Raw genomic sequence first — 26,587 nt, forward strand, 5'->3', positions numbered from 1 at the left:
CTCAGGAGACTGAAAAGATTTGTCATGGGCCCCCCGATCCTCAAAAGGTTCTACAGCTGCACCATCGAGAGCATCCTGACTGGTTGCATCACTGCCTGGTATGGCAACTGCTCAGCCTCTGACCTCAAGGCACTGCAAGAGGGTAGTGTGTACGGCCCAGTACAGCACTGGGGCCAAGCTTCCTGCCATCCAGGACCTCTATACCAGGCGGTGTCAGAGGAAGGCCCTAAAAATTGTCAAAGACTCCAGCCACCCTAGTCATAGACTGTTCTCACTGCTACCGCACGGCAAGCGGTACCGGAGCGTCAAGTCTAGGTCCAAAAGGCTTACCAGCTTCTACCCCAAGCCATAAGACTCCAGCTAATCAAAAGGGCTACCCAGACCCCTCTTTTACGCTGCTGCTACTCTGGTATTATCTATACAGTCACTTCAATAATTTTACCTACATGTACATATTACCTCAAGTAACCGGTGCCCCCACACATTGATTCTGTACCGGTAACCCCTGTATATAGCCTCGCCATTGTTATTTTACTGATGCGGTTTAATTATTTATTACTTTTATTTCTAAATGGTAGCATGCTTGGGTATTGAATGAGCGATGGCTAAATGGTAGCATGCTCGGCTATTGAATGAGCGATGGCTAAATTGTAGCCTAATATTTGTTGTGTAGCGGGAATAAACCAGTTATGCATTATGATTATGATTTAGGCCTAGATAATACAAGTAAAATAAACATATTAGACTACATGCTGCTATGCAATCTCCTTACCAAAGGCAAATGCATCAGTTAACATCATTATAATTCAAAGGCATCAAACACTTACATTACCCCCAAAATAATAATATTTGCTTGCAATACAATTGATCAACCACTAACAGGCCTGAGCTGTACATGGAGATACGCACACTTTCTTCAAGTTCAAAATGTATAAATACCAACCTTTGTGGAAACTGGAGTACGCAAGGTTTAGTGTGTTTCTGTACGTACGCACCTTTGATAAACGAGGCCCCTGGTCCTGGGGACCCTAAGGAGTGCACATTTTAGATTTTGCACTAACACTAACACACTTGATTCAACTAACCAACTAATCAAGCAATTGATTAGATTCTGAATTTTTTGTACTAGGTCAAAAATACCCCTTTGGCACAAATGAAACAAAAAAAGTGCACCCCTAAAAGTGCATGCTTCACGTATTCCTCTAGAATGTGACAAGACACCTGAGGAAGGTGTCCTGGACTTGGTGAGGTAGAGCGGCAAAGTCAAAGGCACAATACGACTGGGGCAGGAACACCTCCATGTTCCTCTTCACCTCCACTGGGGGGTTGGTCATGATGGGGGCGGCACTCCCGAAAAACTGGTACGCATACCTGGAACGAGAGAAAATACTTGGGTCTTTCCACGAAAAAAAGTGCCTTTTGATATTTGAAGTAGAAATTGTGTAACAATACAGAATTTTAAAAGCCTGTAATATTTAAAAAAAAAGGTGCAATTTGCAGAAATCACTCCGCCAGTTCCTGGTTGCTAAAATTCTAATAGCATGGCTAATTTCAGTTTGTGACAAAGCAAGCAAGTGTAGATAATAATTTTACCATCTAAAATGCTGTGAACTATCTTATCAATAACCGAAAATAGTGTTTTCAGCTGGTGTACAAAACCGAAAGTAAAAGGAAAAACTAAACTTCAGAACGGGAAGCACAGAAAGAGCACACATAGAACAGATCTACCACTTCTTAGACTTGCTTTCAGAGAGAATGACAGATCTATAACTGTCTATGTTAATTTGGGCAGAGTTGCCCAAAAAGTTAAATACTGCAGCTTTAAAATGAAGTTCCCTATAATATAGACCACATGGAGAATTCAATAGATCAGATTTTTAATATGGCAGTGTTTTCCATTAGCGCCAGCCGTCGGCTAAATCAGCTGGTGACAGACATTTTCCGCCTGCTATTTTTCCCCACTTCAAATTAACCAGGCTACTTTTCATTTAAAAAAGTTTCAATTCACTAATCCGTCGAGCCCTCTCACGCTAGAATGAATGATGTGCATCTTCTAGTGATCTATTGATAAGATAGGCATTCACATGTCAGTCACAAAGCGAATGACGACAGGGAAATGCAGTCTGCCGTCTGTCCCGCCTCCCAGGACTATTTGTATGTGCTGTGGTTGGTCGAAATCGTTTTTTCATTACAGGGAGAGTATTTGTGGTAACGATGAGTCAAAATCCACTTAGCCACGCAGAGTCGTGGTGCATAGGCTATTTGCTGTGCTGGACAACTGAACAGCAAGTGTTCACTAGTTTAGAAAAGGTGATGAACTGACTGAATCAAGTCAATCCTTGCCATTCATCAATCATGCATCTTGGCTATACAGTGCCTTCATAAAGTATTCTGAAGTCATACCCCTTGACTTATTCCACATTTTGTTGTGTTACAGCCTGAATTCAAAATTGATTAAATAGGTGAGGGAGGGGTCAATCTACACACAATACCCCATAATGACAAAGCGAAAACATGTTTTTCGAAATGTTTGCCAATTTTTATTTTTTTTTATACAGAAATATCAAATTTACAGAAGTATTCACACCCGAGTCAATATTTTGTAGAAGCACTTTGGCAGTGTTTTAGGTTATCGTCCTGCTAATCTCCCAGTGCCAGTGGAAAGCACAGGTTTTCCTCTAGGATTTTGCCTGTGCTTAGCTCCATTATGTTTTGTTTTTTTTATCCTGAAGAAGTCCCCAGTCCTTAATGATTACAAGCATACGAATAAACATGAAGCAGCCACCACTATGCTTGTATTGGATTTGCACCAAACATAACACTTTGTATTCAGGGCAAAAAGTGAACTGCTTTGCCACCATTTTTGCAATATTACTTCAATGGTTTAGTGTTTGTTTTGGAATATTTTATTCTGTACAGGCTTCCTTCTTTTCACTCTGTCAATTAGGTACGTATTGTGAAGTAACTACAATGTCCTATAACCCTAACTCAGCCATTAAACTCTAACTGTTCTAATGTCACAATTGGCATCATAGTGAAATCCCTGAGCGGTTTCCTTCCTCTCCAGCAACTAAGTTAGAAAGGACGCCTGTATCTTTGTAGTGACTTTGAATTGATACACCATCCAAAGTGTAATTAATAACTTCACCATGCTCAAAGGGATATTTAATGTCTGTTTTTTTTTTTACCAATAGGTGCCCTTCTTTGAGGCATTGGAAAACCTCCCTGGTCTTTGTGGTTGAATCTGTGTTTGAAATTCACTGCTTGACTGAGGGACCTTAAGTATAATTGTATATGTGTGGGGTACAGAGATGAGGTAGTTATTCAAAAATCATGTTAAACACTACTATTGTACAAAGAGTCAATCCATGCACCTTATTATGTGACTTGTTAAGCAAATGTTTACTCCTGAACGTATTTAGGTTTGCCATAACAAAGGGGTTGAATAATTGACTGAAGACATTACAGCTTTTCATTTGTAAAAAAAATAATATATATATATATGAATTTCTAAAAAACAATTCCACTTTTGGCATTATGGGGCATTCAATGTAGACCAGTGACAAAAATATATACATTTAATCCATTTTAAATTCAGGCTGTAACATAACAAAATGTGGAAAAAGTCAAGGGGTGTGAATACTTTCTGAAAGAACTGTATTACGCCATTGAGCACGTTCGGATTGGCTAGTGAGGGGCCAAGCCTCGACATAACCACAACTTGTTAATTCATCAAAACCCAGCTCACCTCGCACCACCGCCAGCTACTGTGCCCATAATTCCAGTTGTGAAAATAGCAAAAAGATTTGACGCACCCCTGAACCTATAAAGCGACCACCAGCGCTAAGATTTACCATTGCTGTAGGGCTTGTTAAAATAGAGCCCAGAATGTAAACAATTTGTGAAAGCAAACGTTTCTTTGACCAAGTTACATTTCTCAAAAGGCTGGAATGACCCACATGGTAACGTGGCTTACATTTTGTGGTATGAAAGAATGATTGGAGGAATGGAATGTATATTTCCGAGCTGAATCAAAGTGGACACTTCAAGAAAAATAAGAGATAAAACGAGACCTCAAATGTGCCAAAAAGGGGGGAATAACTGGACTAAATCAAATGTTTGCTAATGGAATACTACACAAATATCTTTTAGTTTTTTTTTTCATTATTCCGTTAATACAATCCTAGAAAATTGTGCATTTCAGCAGTCAAGTTTTCCTTGATAGAGCACTTTCAGTACAGAGCAAAAACTGTGATGATCACTCTACCGGAGTGTGCAGCTGACGGGGAAGCCCAGGTTTAGGTTGCGGATGCTGCGCAGGTCCATGGAGAAACAGTAGTGATGTGCCGAGGAGGGGATGGCTATCTTTGGTGCAGAGACGCTGACCGAGGACAGGCCTCCTTCAGGCTCGTCCTCCACCTGGCACGGGGCAAGGACCGAACCTGGAGGCCCGAGTCAGACAGAAACAACCACAGGCATGTTAGTGCTTTTCATCCTGGTTTTCTTGTTCAGAGGCTACGGCAGCTTTTCAAATGGACTAATTCTTGGGCTTAACTGAGGGCTAAGAAAAATGCTGTGCGAAAGCCTTTAGAGGAAGTGTGGTGGGTGTGCGCCTACTGTGTTGTTCCCCAAAAGTGGAACTAAAGCGTTCAGGTTTTAATGCCAAACCCTTGAGACGGGGCGCATTTGTGTTGCGTCTCCCAGAGATTTCCCTTTAGAACCAATGGAATGGTCTAAAATGTCCAAATTAATGTGAATGAGCCCACTCAAACAAACACCTACCAGTTGGGAGAGGTTGAGCCTGCAAGGCAGCTTCTACCTGCAGGCTGTTAGCCTCGCTTTCTGTGAGGGCGTTGGGAGGGGACTCAGCTAGGGGTGTGGGAGACTTAATGGGGGACGTTATGCCAGGTGAGGGAGTTCGGGGCCACTTTTCAGCAGGGGGAGATGGAGGGAGGACGTGCTCCACAGTCCCGGTCTTCAGTGGAATCAGAGGACCATCTCCTCCCTCTGCATTAGCTCCCACCTACCAACACACAGAGAGAAACCACCTCTATCAAAGTTTATCAAAGTGTTCCTCCTGTCATTTGCAATGATGCAAAATCGAGACGACCAACATCAGAGACAGTAATCAAGTAAATGAGCCCTACAGCAGTAGGGTATTAAACATTCTATTACATCAGATCAGTAGGTTAGTAACCGTGATTAGCTCAATGTGTCAGGTAGGCCCTTTCTTTACCGGCGTAGTGAGAGCCTCTCTCCTGAGTGTGACGGACACCCCCACAGTGGGCTGCAGATCCATGGGGACAGGAGGCAAGCTTTGCTTGGCTCGGTTAGGAGGCTGGAGGATGAAGGCCCCCTCCACTGTAGCCACCTGCTTCTCCAGGTCCACTCTGCTCTTAGCCAGGCCAGCCAGGGAGACCTCTGTGCTGCCAAGGGAGTGGTTCCCACAGCAGAGGTGGACCTGTGACAAAACATACAGAGACAATTATGAAACACTAGTGTAACGGATTCCATTGATGGCAAGAAGGAAACTTTCTTGCAATATTTGTCACCATTTTATGGGAGTCATGTTATATCTGATTAAAAATCTAAAAAAATGATAATGACACCAGACTTTGTTGACACTCCAGCAAAGCAACTATTTGCGTCGCGTAAGCACGTGAGAGCATGACAGATAGCACAGCACCTGAAGACTAGGCTGCAGGCTGAGAAAGGCCAGTAGAACCGGATCACTGCTGCGGATTCGGACCGAGGCCCTCTCTGGCTCAAAGCTGGGGCTAATCAGGTTTTGGAAAGGTTCACTGGTGATGTCATTACCCAGCAGGGTATAATAGAAGAAAAACTCAGACCCTTCACCGACCAGCTTCATCGTACTGGGAATCAACTGAAACACACAAGCAAACAAATCACTGTCAATGCACACCTGCAATACCGGCATAAACTACAGAATACATATTTAAATCTAGCTGCGAGCAGCAATGAACGGTGTTCACAGGATGACAAAGGACAAGATCAGTTGGATAAAGCAAACACTATCATTTAGGAACTATCTTCCTTTATATACAATCAGTGAAAGCATTACCATGTTTATCCCTTAATACCAAGTGATAACAGATGACGCAATTCAAGTTTAGTCTAGTGCTGTAGGTTGGTTATGTTTGAATGCAGCAGGTAATCCTTCGTGAAGTCATTACTTATTGTTTTGAGTTGATATACAAATTCTGGGGTCAAGTTTGACTAATGTTTGTTAATATTTTCAGCATTAGTGTACATTGCAGTCATCTTTGAATTCTCAGTGTTTTCCACAAGTATATAGAGTAGCAGAAGGTGGTGGCGTATTTTTATTTATTTAACTAGGCGTGTCAATTATTTTACAATGACGGCCTACCCCAGCCAAACCCTCCCCTAATCCGGACGACGCTGGGCCAATTGTGCGCCACCCTATGGGACTTCCGATCACGGCCGGTTGTGATACAACCCGGGATCAAACCAGGGTCTGTAGTGATGCTTCTGGCACCGAGATGCAGTGCCTTAGACCGCTGCACCACTCGAGAGCCTAGTCTAGTCTTCATGGCCCTCTTCATACTTTATCGAGGCATTGACAATGTATGCAAAAATCGCTCCATGGCTGTCAGCTCAAGAGGTTAATTAGTTCATTGCTGATATAGTCCGAAAATGTTTTGTTTGTCAGTAATGTTAAAACTTTGGTCATGTAGCGTATGTGAACACCTGCTCGTCGAACATCTCATTCCAAAATCATGGGCATTAAAATGGAGTTGGTTCCCCGTTTGCTGCTATAAAACAGCCTCCACTCATCTGGGAAGGCTTTCCACTACATGTTTGAACATTGCTGCAGGGACTTGCTTCCATTCAGTCACAGGTGCATTAGGGAGGTCGGGCACAAATGTTGAACAATTAGGCCTGACTCGCAGTCAGCATTCATCCCAAAGGTGTTAGATGGGGGTTGAGGTCAGGACTCTGTGCAGGCCAGTCAAGTTCTTCCACACTGATTGACAAAGCATTTCTGTATTGACCGCGCTTTGTGCACAGGAGCATTGTCATGCTGAAATAGGAAAAGGGCCTTCCCCAAACTGTTGCCACAAAGTTGGAAGCACAGAATCGTCTAGATTAGAACGTCATTGTACGCTGTAGCGTTAAGATTTCCCTTCACTGGAACTAAGGGGCATGGCCCGAACCTTAAAAAACCACCCCAGACCATTATTCCTCCACCGAACTTTACAGTTGCCACAATTTATTGGGGCAGGTAGCATTCTCCTGGCATCAGACAAACCCAGATTTGTCTGTCAAGACTGCCAGATGGTGAAGCGTGATTCATCACTCCAGAGAACGCGTTTCCACTGCTCCAGAGTCCAATGGCAGCAAGCTTAACACCACTCCAACCGATGCGTAGCATTGCTCATGATGATTTTAGGCATGTATGCAGCTGCTCGGCCATGGAAACCCATTTCATAAGGCTCCCGACAAACAGTTATTGTGCTGACATTGCTTCCAGAGTCAGTTTGGAACTCGGTAGTGAGTGTTGCAACCGAGGACAGACGATTTGTTACAAGCTACAGTCCCATTCTGTGAGCTTGTGTGGCGTACCACTTCTCAGCTGAGCAGTTGTTGCTACTACACGTTTCCCCTTCACAATAACAGCACTTACAGTTGACCGGGGAAGCTCTAGCAGGACAGAAATTTGACGAACTGACTTGTTGGAAAGGTGGAATCCTATGAGTTCTTCAGTAAGGCCATTCTACTGCCAATGTTTGTCTATGGAGATTGCATGGCCGTGTGCTGGATTTTACATACCTGTCAGCAACGAATCCACTAATTTGAAGGGGTGTCCACATACATGATATATACAAAAGTATGTAACTTTCAAAATACAGAAATCACCACCTTATGATGCATTTTTTGATTTCCAACAAGCAAAACATTTTGGGATCATGTCAACAATGGACTAATGACACAAATATCAAAACAATGTTTTTGGGCGGGTCTTTCCTTTAAGGTCAATAAAAAATGTCATATCAATGAATTTTGTTTTAATGCCTGGATTCTGTGAGGGCCCTAATTAATCGCCACACTGCCACATTGTTCCAGCAGTGATGATTGAAATCAAAATGTATTGGTCGCACACATATTTTGCAGATGTTATTGCAAGTGCAGCGAAATGCTTATGTTTCTAACTTCAACAGTGCAGTAATACTGAACACGTATAAATCCCTTATTTTAAAATAAAGAAATATCAGATTGAGCAATGTCAGAGTCCAGAACACACACACACACATTGTATATGATTGTTTGTATAGACAACATGGAAAGTAAATGAATAGAAAAAGGTGTGTCCAGAAGTAGTTAAATAGAATGAGCCTGGACTAGAATACAGTGTATTCGGAAAGCATTCAAAACCATTAACTTTGTTACATTACAGTCTTACTCTAAAATGTATTAAAATAGTTTCCCACTCAATCTACACACAATACCACATGACAAAGCAAAAACTGTTTAAATTTGTGCAAATTTGTAAAAAATAAAAAACATTAACATAAGTATTCAGACCCTTTACTCAGTGCTTTGTTGAAGCACCTTTGGCAGTGAATTAGCCTGGAGTCTTCCTGGGTATGACGCTACGAGCTTGGCACACCTGTATTTGGGGAGTTTCTCCCATTCTTCTCTGCAGATCCTCTCAAGCTCTGTCAGGTTGGATGGGGAGCGTTGCTGCACAGCTTTTCTCAGGTCTCTCAATCGAGTTCAAGTCTGGGCTCTGGCTGGGCCACTCAAGAACATTCAGAGACTTGTCCCGAAGCCACTCCGACGTTGACTTGGCTGTGTTCTTAGGGTCATTGTCCTGGAAGGTGAACCTACGCCCCAGTCCGAGGTCCCTGGAGCTGGTGTTTATCAAGGATCTCTGTACGTTGCTTCGCTCATCCTTCCCTCGATCCTGACTAGTCTCCCAGTCCCTGCTGCTGAAAAACAGCATGAAGCTGCCACCACCATGCTTCACCTGAGGGATGGTGCCAAGTTTCTTCCAGACGTAAAGCTTGGCATTTAGGCCAGAGTTCAATCTTGTTTTCATCAGACCAGATATTCTTGTTTTTCATGGTCCGAGAGTCTTTAGGTGCCTTTTACTGAGGAGTGGCTTCCGTCTGGCCTCTACCATAAAGGTCTGATTGGTAGAGTGTGGCAGACATGTTTGTACTTCTGGAAGTTTCTCAACTCCACAGAGAAACTCTGGAGCTCTGTCAGAGTGACCAGCGCGTTCATGGTCACCTCCCTGATCAAGGCCCTTCTCCCCGGTTTGCTCATTTTGGCCAGCTCTAGGAAGAGTCTTGGTGGTTTGAAACTTCTTCCATTTAAGAATGATGAAGGCCACTGTGTTCTTGAGGAACCTTCAATGTTGCAGACATTTTTGGTACCCTTCCACAGATCGGTGCCTCGACACAATCCTGTCTCGGTGCTCTATGGACAATTCCTTCGACCTCATGGCTTGGTTTTTGCTCTGACATGCACTGTCAACTGTCGGACCTTATAGACAGGTGTGTGCCTTTCTAAAAAAACATGTCCAATCAATTGAATTTACCACACGTGGACTCCAATCAAGTTGTAGAAACATCAAGGATGATCAATGGAAAATGGATGCACTGGAGCTCAATTTCAAGTATCATAGCAAAGGGTCTGAATACTTATGCAAATAAAGTATGTTATTATTTTTTATAAATTTGCAAAAAATAATCTAAACATGGGGTAGTGCAAGTAGATTGCTGAGGAAAATGTTTTATTTAATCCATTTTAGAATAAGGCTGTAATGTAACAAAATGTGGAAAAGTCAAGGGGTCTGAATACTTTCTCTAGGCACTGTGTACCCCACACAAACAATTAATCTGTAAGATCCCTTAGTCAAACAGTGAATTTCAAACAGTTTCAGCCAAAGACCAGGGAGGTTTGTTTTCCAATGCCTCGCAAAGGGCACCTATTTGTAGATGGGTCAAAATAAAATAAAAAGAAGAGTTTGAATATCCCTTTGAGCATGGTGAAGTTATTAATTACACTTTGGATAGTGTATCAATACAAAGTTACTACAAAAGATACAGGTGTCCTTCCTAAATCCGTTCCCGGAGATTAAGGAAACCACTCAGGGATTTCACCAAGAGGCCAATGGTGACTTTAAAACAGTTACATAGTTAAATGGCTGTGAATGTTGATTCATCCTCAGGAAACTTTGTAGTTACTCCACAATACTAACCTAATTGATGGAAAAGGAATCTTGTACAGGATAAAAATATTCCAAAAAATGTATCCTGTTTACAACAAGGCACTAAAGTAATACTGCAAGAATGTGGAAAACCAATTAACTTTTTGTCCTGAACACAAAGTGTTGTATTGGACTTGCCCCAAATATATTACTGAGTACCATCCTCCATATTTTCAAACATAGTGGTGGCTGCATCATGTTATACGTATGCTTGTAATTGTTAAGGACTGGGGAATTGTTTTAAAAAGACACGAATGGAGCTAAGCACATGCAAAATCATAGAGGAAAGCCTGTCTGCTTCAGTTTGTCTACTTTCCTCCAGACACTAGGAGATCAATTCAAATTTCAGCAGGATAATAACCTAAAACACAAAGCCCAAATCTACACTGGAGTTGCTTACCAAGAAGACAGTGAATGTTCCTGAGTGGCCGAGTTACAGTTTTGACTTAAATCTACTTGAAATTCTATGGCAAGAGCTAAAAAATGGTTGTCTAGCAACGATCAACAACCAATTTGACTGAGCTTGAAGAATTTTGAAAATAATATTGTGCTAACGTTGCACAATCCAGATGTGGAAAGCTTTTAGAGACTTACCCCAACGGTGCTTCTACAAACTATTGACTCAGGGGTGTGAATACTTATGTAAATTAGACGTGAATATGAAACACAGAAACGTTTCACTTTGTCATTATGGGGTAGATGAGTGAGAAAAAAATATATTTAATGAATTTTGAATTCAGGGTGTAACACAAAATATGGAATAAGTCAAGAGGTATAAATATTTTCTGACGGTACTGCATATGCGAACAACTTACAGAAACACAAACTACGACTTAATCTCATCTGCCCAGACCAGCATGCTCACACCCCCATCCTAGTGCCTGCATTGATTGATTTCCAAGTTTTTAGTATACATTTTTTTCAAGATGAGTGATGAGCAATGTTCCCTCTAAAGCCACCGCGCAAAAGAAATGCCAGGCTTTGCAGAGACGCAAGAGATTAACTACATCCCATTAGTTTCAATACATAGATCAACACTTTCTTTGATCGAATGAACATATAAAAATCAGCCCATTTTCAATGCAATAAACAAAAACAAATATAACTTTGCAGGATTTTGTTTGTGATATTGTTGTAGGCAGAGCCAGAGAGCAACGGAGTATAATTCTATTGGCGGGGGTAGCCCACAAGCGATCTTTCAATCATCTGCGAGTGAATGCGCTTTTCAGATCAGTTAAGATCTGGGTGTGCACATTTGTGGGTATTCTTTGCTAATGAGTTATTAGGCAAGTTATAGATAAGTATAGGTCAGCAATGGGGAGTTACTGCTTCCTACAAGAGCACAAAACATGTACTCTTCATTTCAAGCTGTCTTTGTAAAGCCAGTCAGATAAAAATCGTATATCTTAAAAAGGGTCAGTGTTGTATTTTGAGACAGGCTTGAATATGCAAATAGGCAGAGGGGTAGCCAACAGTCTACTTCTCTGTATGGTAATAATAATTAAATGTTATTTTGTAAAGTGGTTTCTTGCATCATACAATACAAAGCATATTGGCTACTGTCAAAAACAGTAAGGGTTCAACCTCAGTGTTCACTCTAAACATGTGCCGGAAGTTGCACAAAATTCTCAAGTTTCCTCCCATAAGACAAATTTGCTCAGTGCCCCAAAAGATTTGAGGGAACATTGGTGATGAGAATAGAATCGTCCAGCCCATTGGGTGTCTCACTACAGCGCCATATGGCATGTCTTGAAATATGCAGACAGACAAATTAAAAGGAAGTTTATATTAACCAGGTTTCCGTGAAACCTTTTTATGCAAGTAAAGCACATGGCGAATAAAAAAATTTATGACCGGCCTGATGGAAACTTTTCAAATGTCGACAAAACAAAAAATGCTAGACAAGGTGTGATCTTTTTGTGTCAGTAAAATTATTTTTGCGAGATATGCAGGTGGAAAAGCTTTTATGCGCAAATATTGACATAACAATCATATCGAAGTAAACTTGGGAGTCACATGACGACCTGTGTGGTTCTCCCACCATGACTCGGGGAAACAATGCAGTTTATTAGGCTACAGATTAAATAAATTTGGATGCTACTTTCCAATAAATATCGAGGATCTTATTCTGGTGACACAATCATCGATGCATGGCTGCCGTTTGACCAAAGAAATGATCTTGCTCTTTGTCAATAATAATAATAATAATATCATCATGTAGGCAATACACATGTGCTAAAGCCAACAGCACACAGATAGCGCTGGTGGCTAGAGCGCACATGCCAATACCAGAGTGCACATGCCAATACCAGAGTGCACATGTCAATACCAGAGTGCACATGTCAATACCAGAGTGCACATGTCAATACCAGAGTGCACATGTCAATACCAGAGTGCACATGTCAATACCAGAGTGCACATGTCAATACCAGAGTGCGCACACTCGGTCTATAAAGCAACATTTGTGCGAAACCATCAGTAGTTGAAAATGTGATGGAAACCTATTTAACTTTTATTTGATACATGAGAATTTAACCACAAAAGGTATTTTTATGTGCACTACACCATCACGCACAGCAACAAATACATTTGATGGAAACATCTCTGGTGGGAAAATGTGCATACTGTTTTTATGCGGATTATAGAATATTTACATGAAAATCTGTTGCCAACTGGATGGAAACCTAGCTATTGAAAAGTAACTACTACATATATGTTTAAACAATGCTTGTGAAGAAGCACTTTACCTGTTCAAGCTTGGTAGCAAAGGCCACAGTAACAGACAAAACAAACAAGTCAGTGCAATAATCCTGATGTCCAATCTGGTGATATCCTTCATCCTCTTTCAGAACAGCCTCTAGTTTCTCTGGCAAAAGGTTACGCAACACAGGAGAACCTACAAAAACAGGTGACAGTTGTTAAAACACCAAATACAGCCTAATCTCTCAAACGTTTTCAAGTAATATATTATAACTAATCTACAGTGTCTTGCAAAATTATTCATCCACCTTGGTGTTTTTCCTATTTTGTTGCATTAAAACCTGTAATTTAAATAGATTTTTATTTGGACTTCATGTACTGGACATACCTCCCCAATTTGAACTATTTTGTGTGAAATGGAAAAAAACTTGTTCAAAAAATAAAAAAACTGAAAAGTGGTGCGTGCATATGTATTCAACCTCTTTGCTTTGAATCCCCTAAATAAGATCTGGTGCAACCAATTACCTTCAGAAGTCACATAATTAGTTACCGTAAATAAAAGTCCACCTGTGTGCAATCTAAGTGTCACATGATCTCAGTAGATATATACAGTGGGGAGAACAATTATTTGATACACTGCCGATTTTGCAGGTTTTCCTACTTACAAAGCATGTAGAGGTCTGTAATTTTTATCATAGGTACACATCAAACTGTAAGAGACGGAATCTAAAACAAACATGCAGAAAATAATCATACAATGTGATCAAGTAATTAATTTGCATTTTATTGCATGACATAAGTATTTGATACATCAGAAAAGCAGAACTTAATATTTGGTACAGAAACCTTTGATTGCAATTACAGAGATCAAACATTTCCTGTAGTTCTTGACCAGGTTTACACACTGCAGCAGGGATTTTGGCCCACTCCTCCATACAGACCTTCTCCAGACCCTTCAGGTTTCGGGGCTGTCGCTGGGCAATACGGACTTTCAGCTCCCTCCAAAGATGTTCTATTGGGTTCAGGTCTGGAGACTGGCTAGGCCACTCCAGGACCTTGAGATGCTTCTTACGGAGCCACTCCTTAGTTGCCCTGGCTGTGTGTTTCGGGTCGTTGTCATGCTGGAAGACCCAGCCACGACCCATCTTCAATGCTCTTACTGAGGGAAGGAGGTTGTTGGCCAAGATCTCGCGATACATGGCCCCACCCTCAATACGGTGCAGTCGTCCTGTCCCCTTTGCAGAAAAGCATCCCCAAAGAATGATGTTTCCATATCCATGCTTCACGGTTGGGATGTTGTTCTTGGGGTTGGACTCATCCTTCTTCTTCCTCCAAACACGGCGAGTGGAGTTTAGACCAAAAAGCTCTATTTTTGTCTCATCAGACCACATGACCTTCTCCCATTCCTCCTCTGGATCATCCAGATGGTCATTGGCAAACGTCAGACGGGCCTGGACATGCGCTGGCTTGAGCAGGGGGACCTTGCGTGCGCTGCAGGATTTTAATCCATGATGGCGTAGTGTGTTACTAATGGTTTTCTTTGAGACTGTGGACCCAGCTCTGTTCAGGTCATTGACCAGGTCCTGCCGTGTAGTTCTGGGCTGATCCCTCACCTTCCTCATGATCATTGATGCCCCACGAGCTGAGATCTTGCATGGAGCCCCAGCCCGATTGACCGTCGTCTTGAACTTCTTCCATTTTCTAATAATTGCGCCAACAGTTGTTGCCTTCTCACCAAGCTGCTTGCCTATTGTCCTGTAGCCCATCCCAGCCTTGTGCAGGTCTACAATTTTATCCCAGATGTCCTTACACAGCTCTCTGGTCTTGGCCATTATGGAGAGGTTGGAGTCTGTTTGACTGAGTGTGTACAGGTGTCTTTTATACAGGTAACGAGTGGAGAACAGGAGGGCTTCTTAAAGAAAAACTAACAGGTCTGTGAGAGCCAGAATTCTTACTGGTTGGTAGGTGATCAAATACTTTTGTCATGCAATAAAATGAAAATTAATTACTTAATGTGATTTTCTGGATGTTTGTTTTAGATTCCGTCTCTCACAGTTGAAGTGTACCTATGATAAAAATTACAGACCTCTACATGCTTTGTAAGTAGGAAAACCTGCAAAATCGGCAGTGTATCAAATACTTGTTCTCCCCACTGTATTTACACACACACACCTGTTCAGAAAGGCCCCAGGCTGCAACACCAGTAAGCAAAGGGTACCACCAAGCAAGCAGCACCATGACGACCAAGAAGTACTCCAAACAGGTCAGGGACAAAGTGGAGAAGTACAGATCAAGGTTGGGTTATAAAAAAAAATATCCAAAACTTTGAACATCCCACAGAGCACCATTAAATCCATTATTTTTTTAAATGGAAAGAATATGACAACAAACCTGCCAAGAGAGGGTCGCTCACTAAAATTTAGACCAGGCAAGGAGGGCATTCAGAGAGACAAAGAGACCAAAGATAACCCTGAAAGAGCTGCAAAGCTCCACAGCAGAGATTGGAGTATATGTCCATAAGAACACTTTAAGCCGTATACTCCACAGAGCTGGGCTTTACGGAAGAGTGGCCAAAAAAAAGCCATTGCTTAAAGAAAAAAAATAAGCAAACACGTTTGGCGTTCGCCAAAAGGAATGCGGGAGACTTCGGAAGAAACATATGGAAGAAGGTACTCTGGTCAGATGAGTCTAAAATATAGCTTTTTGGGTATGAAGGAAAATGGTATGTCTGGTGCAAACCCAACACCTCTCATAACCCTGAGAACACCATCCCCACAGTGAAGCATGGTGGTGGCAGCATCTTGCCGTGGGGATGTTTTTACATCGGCAGGGACTGGGAAACTGGTCAGAATAGAAGGAATGATGGATGGCACTAAATACAGGGAAATTCTTGATGGAAACCCATTTCAGTCTTCCAGAGATATGAGACCAGGACAGAGGTTCACCTTCCAGTAGGACATTGACCCTAAGCATACTGCTAAAGCAGCACGCGAGTGGTTTAAGGAGAAACATTTAAATGTCTTAGAATGGCCTAATCAAAGCCAAGACTTCAATCCAATTGAGAATCTGTGGTATGACTTAAAGATTGCTGTACACCAGCAGAACCCATCCTACTTCAAGGAGCTGGAACAGATTTGCCTTGAAGAATGGGCAAAAATCTCAGCGGCTAGATGTGCCAAGCTTATAGAGACATACCCCAAGAGACTTGCAGCTGTAATTGCTGCAAAGGGTGGTTCTACAAAGTATTGACTTTGGGGGGGGTGAATAGCTATGCAAGTTCAGTTTGTGTCTTATTTGTTTGTTTCACAACAAATATTTTACATCTTCAAAGTGGTAGGCATGTTGTGTAAATCAAATGATACAAACCCCCCAAATATCAATTTTAATTCCAGGTTGTAAAGGCAACAAAATAGGAAAAATGCCTTGGGTGGTGAATACTTTTGCAAGGCACTGTATGGTTGCATCCCAAATGGCACCCAATTCCCTATATAGTGCACTTCTTTTGATGAGAGTCCTTTGACCAGAGTGCACCATGTAGGGAAAAGAGTGTCATTTGGGACACATCCTGTGAAGACACTCCTCACCTTGTCTTGGTGGTGCTTTTTTGGCCTTGAATTGTTCTAGTGACAGCTCTGTTTGTTTGGTGTCATTCTCCAGTGCAATGGTGAGCAGAATGGCTGGCTTCAACTTGGTGTACTTGCTGCATAGTAAGGGATACCATTTAGGAGCCTGGTGACACAATGAAACAAGTCTCATCAGAATCACTTTTTTTCGTCAAATACATTTGTATGTACAGGAATTTGACTGTGTGAAATTGTGCTGGCACAAAAAACAAAAACAGACACAGTACCAGTCAAAAGTTTGGATACATTGTCGAATAATAGTGACATCAAAACTATGAAATTACATAAGTAATCGCGAGGTAACCGAAAAAGTGTTAAATCATAATATATTTTTGATTCTTCAAAGTAGCCAACCTTTGCCTTGACGACAGCTTTGCACTCTTGGCATTCTCTCAACCAGCTTCACCTGGAATGCTTTTCAAACAGTTGAAGGAGTTCCCACATTTGCTGGGCAATTGTTGGCTGCTTTTCCTTCAGTCTGCGGTACAACTCATCCCAAACTGGTGATTATGGAGGCCAGGTCATCTGATGCAGCTCTCCATCACTCTCCTTGGTCAAAAAGCCCTTACACAGCCTGGAGGTGTTTTGGGTCATTGTCATGTTGAAAAACAAATGATAGTCCCACTAAGCCCAAACCAGATGGGATGGAGTATCGCTGCAGAATACTGTGGTAGCCATGCTGGTTAAGTGTGCCTTGAACTAAATCAGTGTCACCAGCAAAAGACAACCACATTTCCATGCTTCAAGGTGGGAACCACACAAATGGAGATAATCTGTTCACCTACTTTGCGTTTCACAAAGACACAGCGGTTGGAACCAAAAATCTCAAATTTGGACTCCAGGCCAAAGGACAGATTTCAACCAGTCTAATGTCCATTGCTTATGTTTCTTGGCCCAAGCAAGTCTCTTCTTATTGGTGTCCTTTAGTAGTGGTTTCTCTGTAGCAATTCAACCATGAAGGCCTGACTCACACAGTCCCCTCAGAACAGTTGATGTTGACATGCGTCTGTTTTTTATCTTACCTTTATTTAACTAGGCAAGTCAGTTAAGAACAAATTCTTATTTTCAATGACGGCCTAGGAACAGTGGGTTAACTGCCTTGTTCAGGGACAGAACGACAGATTTGTACCTTGTCAGCTCGGGGATTTGAACTTGCAACCTTTCGGTTACTAGTCCAACGCTTTAACCACTAGGCTACACTGCCGCCCTTGAACTCTGTCAAACATTTACTTGGGCTGCAATTTGAGGTGCAGTTAACTCTAATGAACTGTGGGTCTTCCTTTCCTGTGGCAGTCCTCATTAGAGCCAGTTTCATCATAGCGCTTGATGGTTTTTGTGACTGCACTTGAAGAAACATTCAAAGTTCTTGACATTTTCCAGATTGAGTGAGCTTCATGTCTTAAAGTAATGATGGGCTGTCATTGCTCTTTGCTTATTTGAGCAGTTCTTGCCATAATATGGACTTTGTCATTTACAAAATAGGGCAATCTTCTGTATACTACTCCTTCCTTGTCACAACTGATTGACTCAAACGCATTGAGGAAAGAAATTCCACAAATTAACTTTTAACAAGGCTCACCTGTTAATTGAAATACACTGCTCAAAAAAATAAAGGGAACACTTAAACAACACAATGTAACTCCAAGTCAATCACACTTCTGTGAAATCAAACTGTCCACTTAGGAAGCAACACTGATTGACAATAGATTTCACATGCTGTTGTGCAAATGGAATAGACAAAAGGTGGAAATTATAGGCAATTAGCAAGACACCCCCAAAAAAGGAGTGATTCTGCAGGTGGTGACCACAGACCACTTCTCAGTTCCTATGCTTCCTGGCTGATGTTTTGGTCACTTTTGAATGCTGGCGGTGCTCTCACTCTAGTGGCAGCATGAGACGGAGTCTACAACCCACAAACCCACACAAGTGGCTCAGGTAGTGCAGTTCATCCAGGATGGCACATCAATGCGAGCTGTGGCAAAAAGGTTTGCTGTGTCTGTCAGCGTAGTGTCCAGAGCATGGAGGCGCTACCAGGAGACAGGCCAGTACATCAGGAGACGTGGAGGAGGCCGTAGGAGGGCAACAACCCAGCAGCAGGACCGCTACCTCCGCCTTTGTGCAAGGAGGTGCACTGCCAGAGCCCTGCAAAATGACCTCCAGCAGGCCACAAATGTGCATGTGTCTGTTAAAACTGTCAGAAACAGACTCCATGACAGCCCACTTGGAGTTTTCCAAAAGACACCTAAAGGACTGTCCATGAGAAACAAGATTCTCTGGTCTGATGAAACAAAGATTGAACTCTTTCGCCTGAAAGCTAAGCGTCACGTCTGGAACAAACCTAGCACCATCCCGACGTTGAAGCATGATGGCGGCAGCATCATGCTGTGGGGATGTTTCAGTGGCAGGGACTGGGAGACCAGTCAGGATCAAGGGAAAGATGAACGGAGCAAAGTAGAGAAATCCTTTATGAAAACCTGCTCCAGAGAACTCAGAACCTCAGACGGTAGGTTCACCTCCCAACAGGACATTGACCCGAAGCACACAGCCAAGACAACGCATGAGTGGCTTCGAGACAAGTCTCAATGTCCTTGAGTAGCCCAGCCAAAGCCTGGACTTGAACTCGATCGAACATCTCTGGAGAGACCTGAGAACAGCTGTGCAGCGACGCTCCCCATCCAATCTGATAGAGCTTGAAAGGATCTGCAGAGAAGAATGGAAGAAACTCCCTAAATACAGGTGTACCAAGCTTGTAGCGTCATACCAAAGAAGACTCTAGGCTGTAATCACTGCCGAAGGTGCTTCAACAAAGTACTGAGTAAAGGGTCTGAATACTTATGTAAATGTGATATTTCCGATTTTTTTTATAAATTTGCTACAATTTCTAAAAAGCTGTTTTTGCTTTGTCATTATGGGGTATTATGTGTAGATTGAAAAGAGGGAAAAAACATTTTAGAATAAGGTTGTAATGTAACAAAATGTGGGGGAAAAGTCAAGGGGGTTTGAATACTTTCTGAATCCACATACAGTATGTTATGTGACATTGTCAAAATACAGACTATCAAGAGTTCAAGCTAACTTTGTACATTCTTCAGACATAAGATCTGGTGCCAGGACAACAACCTCTCCTTCAACGTCAGGAAGACAAAAGAAGCTGATCGTGGCCTACAGAAAACAGAGGGGCGAGCACCCCCCCACCCATATCGATGGGGCTGTAGTGGAGCGGATCGAGAGCTTCAAGTTCGTCGGTGTCCACATCACTAAGGAATTAACATGGTTCACACACACCCAGACAATTGTGAAGAGGGCACGTCAGAGTAACTTCCCCCTTTGGCATGGGCCTTCAGATCTTCAAAAAGTTCTACAGCTGCAACATTGAGAGCATCTTGACAGGCTGCATCACGTACAGCAACTGCAAAGCACCCAAACGCAAGGCACTATAGAGTCGACCGATTATGATTTTTCAACACCAATACCGATTATTGACGGACCAAAAAAAACTGATACCGATTAAATCGGACGATTTGTAATAATGACAATTACAACAATACTGAATAAACACTAATTTTAACTTAATATAATACATCAATAAAATAAATTTAGCCTCAAATAAATAATGAAACATGTTCAATTTGGTTTAAAATAATGCAAAAACAAAGTGTTGGAGAAGAAAGTAAAAGTGCAATATGTGCCATGTAAAAAAGCTATCGTTGAAGTTCCTTGCTCAGAACATATGAAAGCTAATGGTTCCTTTTAACGTGTCTTCAATATTCCCAGGTAAGAAGTTTTAGATTGTAGTTATAGGACTATTTCTCTCTATACCATTTGTATTTCATATACCTTTGACAATTGGATGTTCTAATAGGTACTTTAGTATTGCCAGCCTAATCTCGGGAGTTGATAGGCTTGAAGTCATAAACAGCGCAATGCTTGAAGCACAGCGAAGAGCTGCTGGCAAATGCAGGAAAGTGCTGTTTGAATTAATGCTGCCTCTACCACCGCTCAGTCAGACTGCTCAAGCAAATCATAGACTTAATTATAAAATAATAACACACAGAAATACGAGCCTTGGGTCATTAATATGGTCAAACCCGGAAACTATCATTTCGAAAACAAAACGTTTATTCTTTCAGTGAAATACGGACCATTCCGTATTTTATCTAACGGGTGGCATCCCTAAGTCTAAATATTGCTGTTACATTGTACAATCTTCAATATTATGTCATAATTATGTACAATTCTGGCAAATTAATTACGGTCTTGGTTAGGAAGAAATGGTCTTCACACAGTTCACAACGATCCAGGCGGCCCTAACTGCTGCATTTACCCTGACTCTGCTTGCACAGAACGCAAGAGAAGTGACAATTTCCCTATTTAAAAGAAATTCATGTTAGCAGGCAATATTAACTAAATATGCAGGTTTAAAAGTATATAATTGTGTATCGATTTTAAGAAAGGCATTGATGTTTATGGTTAGGTGCACATTGGTGCAACAGTGCTTTTTCCGCAAATGCGCTTGTTAAATCACCTGTTTGGCGAAGTAGGCTGTGATTCAATGATAAATTAACAGGCACCGCATCTATTATATGCAACGCAGGACAAGCTAGATAAACTAGTAATATCAACCATGCGTAGTTAACTCAGTGCTTCTCAATTATTTTCTAGGAAGTAAATATTTTGCGTCCAACTCTCCGCCGCGACTGTAAATAGTATCATTTGTCTATAAAATTGTTATAAGTACACCTCTGCATAACATTGTATCCTTATTAACATTAAAGAGAAAAAAAGAAAAGAAATAGATCAACTTACAAAACATAGTTTTTTAGTCTGTAACAGAAAAGACTTAAAGTGTATCAATTTGCCTGAAATGTAAAAAAATTCTTGCCTTATTTAAACTGTAATTTTTTTTTGACCATTTGATACTGAAAAATTTAAATAAATAATCAATAAATAATACATTCAAATTGATCAGCAACATTAACTCAGGAGCACAATATATAAAACACTTTGACCTATAAAACAAATAAATAAAACAATTTGTGCTGATTTTTTTTAAATCAAAATGAGGAAGTCATGATTAATGGCTACAATGAGCACGTTTTGCAGAGTACAGCTTTTCGAAGCGGGGTTTGAAGCATGATACTGCAACTCTCAGCTCCTGCTCAATGTTTAGCTGGGACCTGTACTTGGTCTTCAGTGCAGCAACAGCAGAGAAGCCAGTCTCACAAAGATAAGATGTTGAAAAAGGAAGAATGCCCATGGCCCTCTGCCCTAAGAGTGGACACTGCCTCTCTACACTCAGCCAGAATTCACTCAGTGTCTGTGATGTGAACCTCAGTCTCAATGTGGAGTCAGACGTCATATCAATGAACTGGTCCTCCTCTGCAGAGCTGAAACCAGTTGGAGCTGGTGCATTGAAAGGATCTCACCCAGTCATATTGGGAACTGTTCAGGGAAGAACTTTTTAAAGAATCCCATTAGTGATAAAATATGCTCCTTAATATATGGAATCACTGAGGTGGCATCATAGTCAGTAGTGTCAACAAATTCATGCAGGTTCTCGAATTAATCATTATTTCCTTCATCAAGTCGCCTGCCCCACATTGCAAGCTTTCGAGTGAAAGAGCTGATCTTGTCTGTGACCTGAGGGAGGTGTTTATCTTTCCCTTGAAGCTGTAGATTTAGTTAATTTAGCTTTCCAAATATGTCACTCAGGTAGGCCAGTTGCCAGGAAGTTCTCATCACTAAATTTCTGCGAGGTCATACTTGTGCTCCTGCTCCGAAAACATTCTTATCTGCTCTCTGAGCTCAAACTCGGGAAAAGACTTTTCCTCGTGACAGCCACCTTGCTTCACTGTGAAACAGCACAGCTTGATGTTCAGCTCCCATCTCACAGATAGCAGAGAAGACTCTTGTTTTTAGTGGTCTGGTCTTTATAAAATTGACTACACGTACAATGTCAGTCATAACCTCACTTAATTCAGAGGAAAGGTGCCTTGATGCCAGTGCTTCTCTGTGTATAACAGTGTGTCCACTCAGCATTAGGTGAGGCCTTCTTGATGAGTGCCCAAAGTCCTTTTCTCATCCCTGCCATGGTCTGTGCACCATCACTGCAAACACCAATGCAGTTCTCCCACTCTAGCCCATTCTCAGTCAGGAAGCAGTCCAGCATTTTGAATAGCTCTTCAGCTGTGGCTCTGTCTGACATATTTACAAAAAAGTAGATCCTCACACAGGGAGTTTGTCATGTCAAAACGTACATAAGTGATAAACAAACAGTCTTTGTTGCCGTCAGTTGCTTCATCAAACTGTAAGGCAAAACGTTTGTCTTTGAGTTTATCTACCAGCTGTTCTTTAAGATCATTAGCAATGTAATTTATACGTCTGGCGACAGTGTCATTGGACAGAGGGATAGTTTTTATTTTTGCAGCACTTGCGTCATCCAGCATGACAGAGACCATGTCTAATGCTGCAGGCAGTATCAGCTCCTCTGCTATGGAGTGTTTTTTTTTGCACTGACCAATTTGGTACGCCACCTTATATGATGCTAACAGTGCTCGCTGGTTTACTGAAGTAGCATTCACAAAGCGGGACGATTGTTGGCAATATTCGGCACGTTTTCGCTGAAAAAACTCAAGCGGCTTATCAGCGTGATTGGGGTGTAATGTCTTTCAGTGACGCCTTAATTTATTTGGCTTCATGCTGTCCGCTGCCAACATTTTTAGACACAGTAAACATACCGGTCTTTCCTCGTCTCCCACCGTAGTCACAGTGAAGCCAAGCGCTACATACTTCCTCGTCTTAGGAAGTAGGAAGTCATATTTCCTCATCTTAGCTTTCGGGAGACTTACGTTTGTCTCATTATCTCCGTCTCTCTCCGCCTTTCTTCTCATCCCTGTTAAATATTTTTCCATGGTGTCTCTTAAGGGTTTGTTATCTTCACTTCATATCTCCTGCTCTGTGCTGTGTGCTCTTGTTCAGTGCAACAACAAAAAAACTACTCCCTGCGGCATTAAAAAGCATGTTCCCCGGGGCCACACGTGCCCCCCCCTGGCATCGCGCCGAGGCCCCCCAGGGGGGCGCGCCCCACTATCTGAGAAGGACTGAGTTAACTAGTGATTATGTTAAGATAGATTGTTTTTCATAAGATAAGTTTAATGCTAGCAAGCACCTTACCGTGGCTCCTTGCTGCACTCGCATAACAGGTAGTCAGCATGCCACGCAGTCTCCTCGTGGAGTGCAATGTAATCGGCCACAATCGGTGTCCAAAAATACTGATTACCGATTGTTATGAAAACTTGAAATCGGACCCAATTAATCAGCCATTCCGATTAATCGGTTGACCTCTACTATAGAGGGTACGGAGCACAGCCCAGTATATCACTAAGGCCGAGCTCCCTGTCATCCAGGACCTCTACACCAGGTGGTGTCAGATGAAGGCCCAAAAAAAGTGTCCAAGACTTCAGTCATCCAAGCTACCGCACGACAAGCTGTACCAGTGCACAAAGTCTGGATCCAACAGGACCCTGAAAAGCTTATAACCTCAAGCCATAAGAATAATAAACAAGACTGCTAAATAGCTAATCAAATGGCTACCTGGACTTACCGTCTTTTGCACTGACTAGGAACACAGACTGGACTCTACCCACACACTCACATCCTAACACATATGCATACTGACACCATACACACACTACATACGTTGCTCCTGTCTATTATCAATCCTGTTGCCTACTCACTTACCCCATACCTATAGCTACCTCAATTACCTTTTACCCCTACACATCGACTCGGTACTGGTACTCCCTGTATACAGTCATGTTACATTTACTCGTTATTGTCTGTGTATTTAGTCCTCAAGTCCCTATTTCTATTTATTAAACTCTGCATAGTTCGAAAAGGACCCATAAGTAGGCATTTCACTGTTAGTCTACACCTGTTGTTGACGAAGCATGTGACAGATACAATTTGAACTTATCTTCAATATATTAAACGTAATTAGCAAAAAACAGGTATCACATTGATAGCTAACATCTTGAATTGCAGAATAGCAATATTCAAAGAATACCGGAGGAGCTCACCTGTTTGATTTCTTGCACAGATCTTAAATCAAGAATAATATATCCAACACACTCTTTCACAGATGTGGTTGTATCAACAGCATAGCACTGTAGTTTGATGGGTGTGCGCTGGAGTCTGGGGGTACAGAACATTGACATTACAATCTTCAGTTGCATGCATGTGTACTAGTAGCAGCCTAGTGTATCAGCCATCAAAGTGCATAACTGCAGGGAAATTAACCATCATGAAAGTAGAATTAAGTAACTGGGCATCAATAGTATCTAGAGAGAAGGTATGTAGTTATGAATGACCTGTGCTGGTGCAAGGTCCTGCGATCAAGTTCCCATGCCAACTCTGTGCAGAACTGAGGCTGCTCCTTGTGATCAACAGGGTCTGTAGCCAACTGCTCTCCATCAAACTTTGCATGTACTATAAGGTTGTGGCGCTGGCTCTTTGGGAATTGACGACCTGGGTCGAGCAAAACATATTTCAAACAGACATGCTTGTAGCTTCTATGTGGCATATAAGAATGTGTTTAAATAAATGTATACCATGGCGAGCCATCTAACCAACCATTTCAATAAGAAGCTTATCAGTTAGCAAAACGTAGCTAGCTAGATTTAACAGTTAACTAGCTGACGTTAACTAAACATTACCGTAATGTGCTCGCTATCTAAAGTTACAAGATAGCTAACTAGCTAACGTTAGTTAGCTACGTTAACGTTGCAGAAACAAAAGTGAGAAAATGAGCTAGCTAGTTACCAGTATCTTTGGGCTGACGTTAACTACAATACATACGCTTAGTAAATATTTTAGTACTAATGTTAGATAACTAGCCTAGTAAATAAAGAAAACACAAAACGGATTGACTTTGACCAAACGTTACCTTCAAGAATGGACACCACGATGAGAAGTTGGTCGGTCTTCGATGCCATTTGTGTAAGTTAGACTGGCTAGCTAGATTTATTTTTTTGAACGTGTTTCTGGTTGTCTTGCTAGACTTATCTAGCAATGACTGTCAGAAATATGTTTCACCAGGGAGTCTGTCTGCCCGTTGCATACCCCGCTTTGTTGTTATTATTTGCCGCCACCCCTTTCTTTCAAAATCGGAAGTGTCGAGACCTCGGGTGTATTCATTACGCCGATTCTGTTGCAAAACGTTGTCTGTAGTAACCGTTTACTCCAAACGGAAAACGTTTTGGAACGAAAACGAGAGTTTATATTGGACACATTTAAGTAGGTCCTCCTGTTTCGTTACATTTGCAGAATCGCATAAAGCCTCATGTCCAGAAGTTGCACAAACTATGTGTTCCAGCTGAAGTCTTATTGTTAATGAAGCAGTCCGCAACGCTGGGTTGGTGATGCTGCGGTGCATTCTGTATACAGCAAGAATTCCGTTTTTTCAATTAGTGCGTTGTTACAAACAGACGTTCATAAAACAGTCAAGCCAACTATCTAACTACAAAGCTAACCACTTTGCTAGATCGTTTAGCTAATTGCCAGCACCTATCTTCCACTTTCCAGCTAATTCTTTCACATTCAACTAACCAGGTAATCCAATCATATTGGCAATGTGTCTCCATGCAACATTTTTAGCATAGAGATCCCGGTAGCAATCGACGCTTTGGTCGAACACGGCAGAGAACCCAGAGACAGCGAAAATGACCTTATCAATGCTGCAAACCTTTCTGCAGCCTTACGAGACACAAGTGCATCAAGGACGGATATATTCAACTTGTGGACATCGGGCATAAATTAGTTGAAACTAAAACTGCCTACAGAATTTGCTGCTACTCCGCTTCGCTGATTGGTCAGTTCACAGCGCTGGTAAAGCCTCTTCTGATTGGCTCGCTTCACCAGCTTGTTGAGCCTGAAGGGAATCCCGCTGGTGGTGCGAAATAGATTTACCTCAATAATAAATTGAGATATAGGCAGTGGCGATTTTAGT

General features: G+C 41.8%; 1 protein-coding gene across 3 annotated transcripts in view; it reads right to left on the reverse strand.

Annotated features, from left to right (window-relative positions):
- Positions 1-26,548, reverse strand: part of cep120 (centrosomal protein 120) — a 65,122-nt gene extending 38,574 nt beyond the window's left edge. Inside the window, exons 1-10 of one of the 3 annotated variants that reach the window (XM_055920455.1) lie at positions 25,526-26,546; positions 24,951-25,107; positions 24,660-24,774; positions 16,543-16,687; positions 13,006-13,154; positions 5,687-5,884; positions 5,237-5,461; positions 4,783-5,023; positions 4,268-4,442; positions 1,222-1,371 (exon numbers count right to left, since the gene is read on the reverse strand). In XM_055920455.1, coding sequence (XP_055776430.1) covers positions 1,222-1,371; positions 4,268-4,442; positions 4,783-5,023; positions 5,237-5,461; positions 5,687-5,884; positions 13,006-13,154; positions 16,543-16,687; positions 24,660-24,774; positions 24,951-25,107; positions 25,526-25,574 — 1,604 coding nt within the window. In that variant the 5' untranslated portion in view covers positions 25,575-26,546. Of the gene's footprint in view, positions 1-1,221; positions 1,372-4,267; positions 4,443-4,782; positions 5,024-5,236; positions 5,462-5,686; positions 5,885-13,005; positions 13,155-16,542; positions 16,688-24,659; positions 24,775-24,950; positions 25,108-25,525 lie in introns of all 3 variants that reach the window. The other 2 variants (XM_055920456.1, XM_055920457.1) reach the window with 2 other exon arrangements.
- Positions 26,549-26,587: the final 39 nt, after the last annotated feature.

Source organism: Salvelinus fontinalis, chromosome 4 (assembly GCF_029448725.1).
Source record: "Salvelinus fontinalis isolate EN_2023a chromosome 4, ASM2944872v1, whole genome shotgun sequence".
Taxonomy (NCBI): Eukaryota; Metazoa; Chordata; class Actinopteri; order Salmoniformes; family Salmonidae; genus Salvelinus; species Salvelinus fontinalis.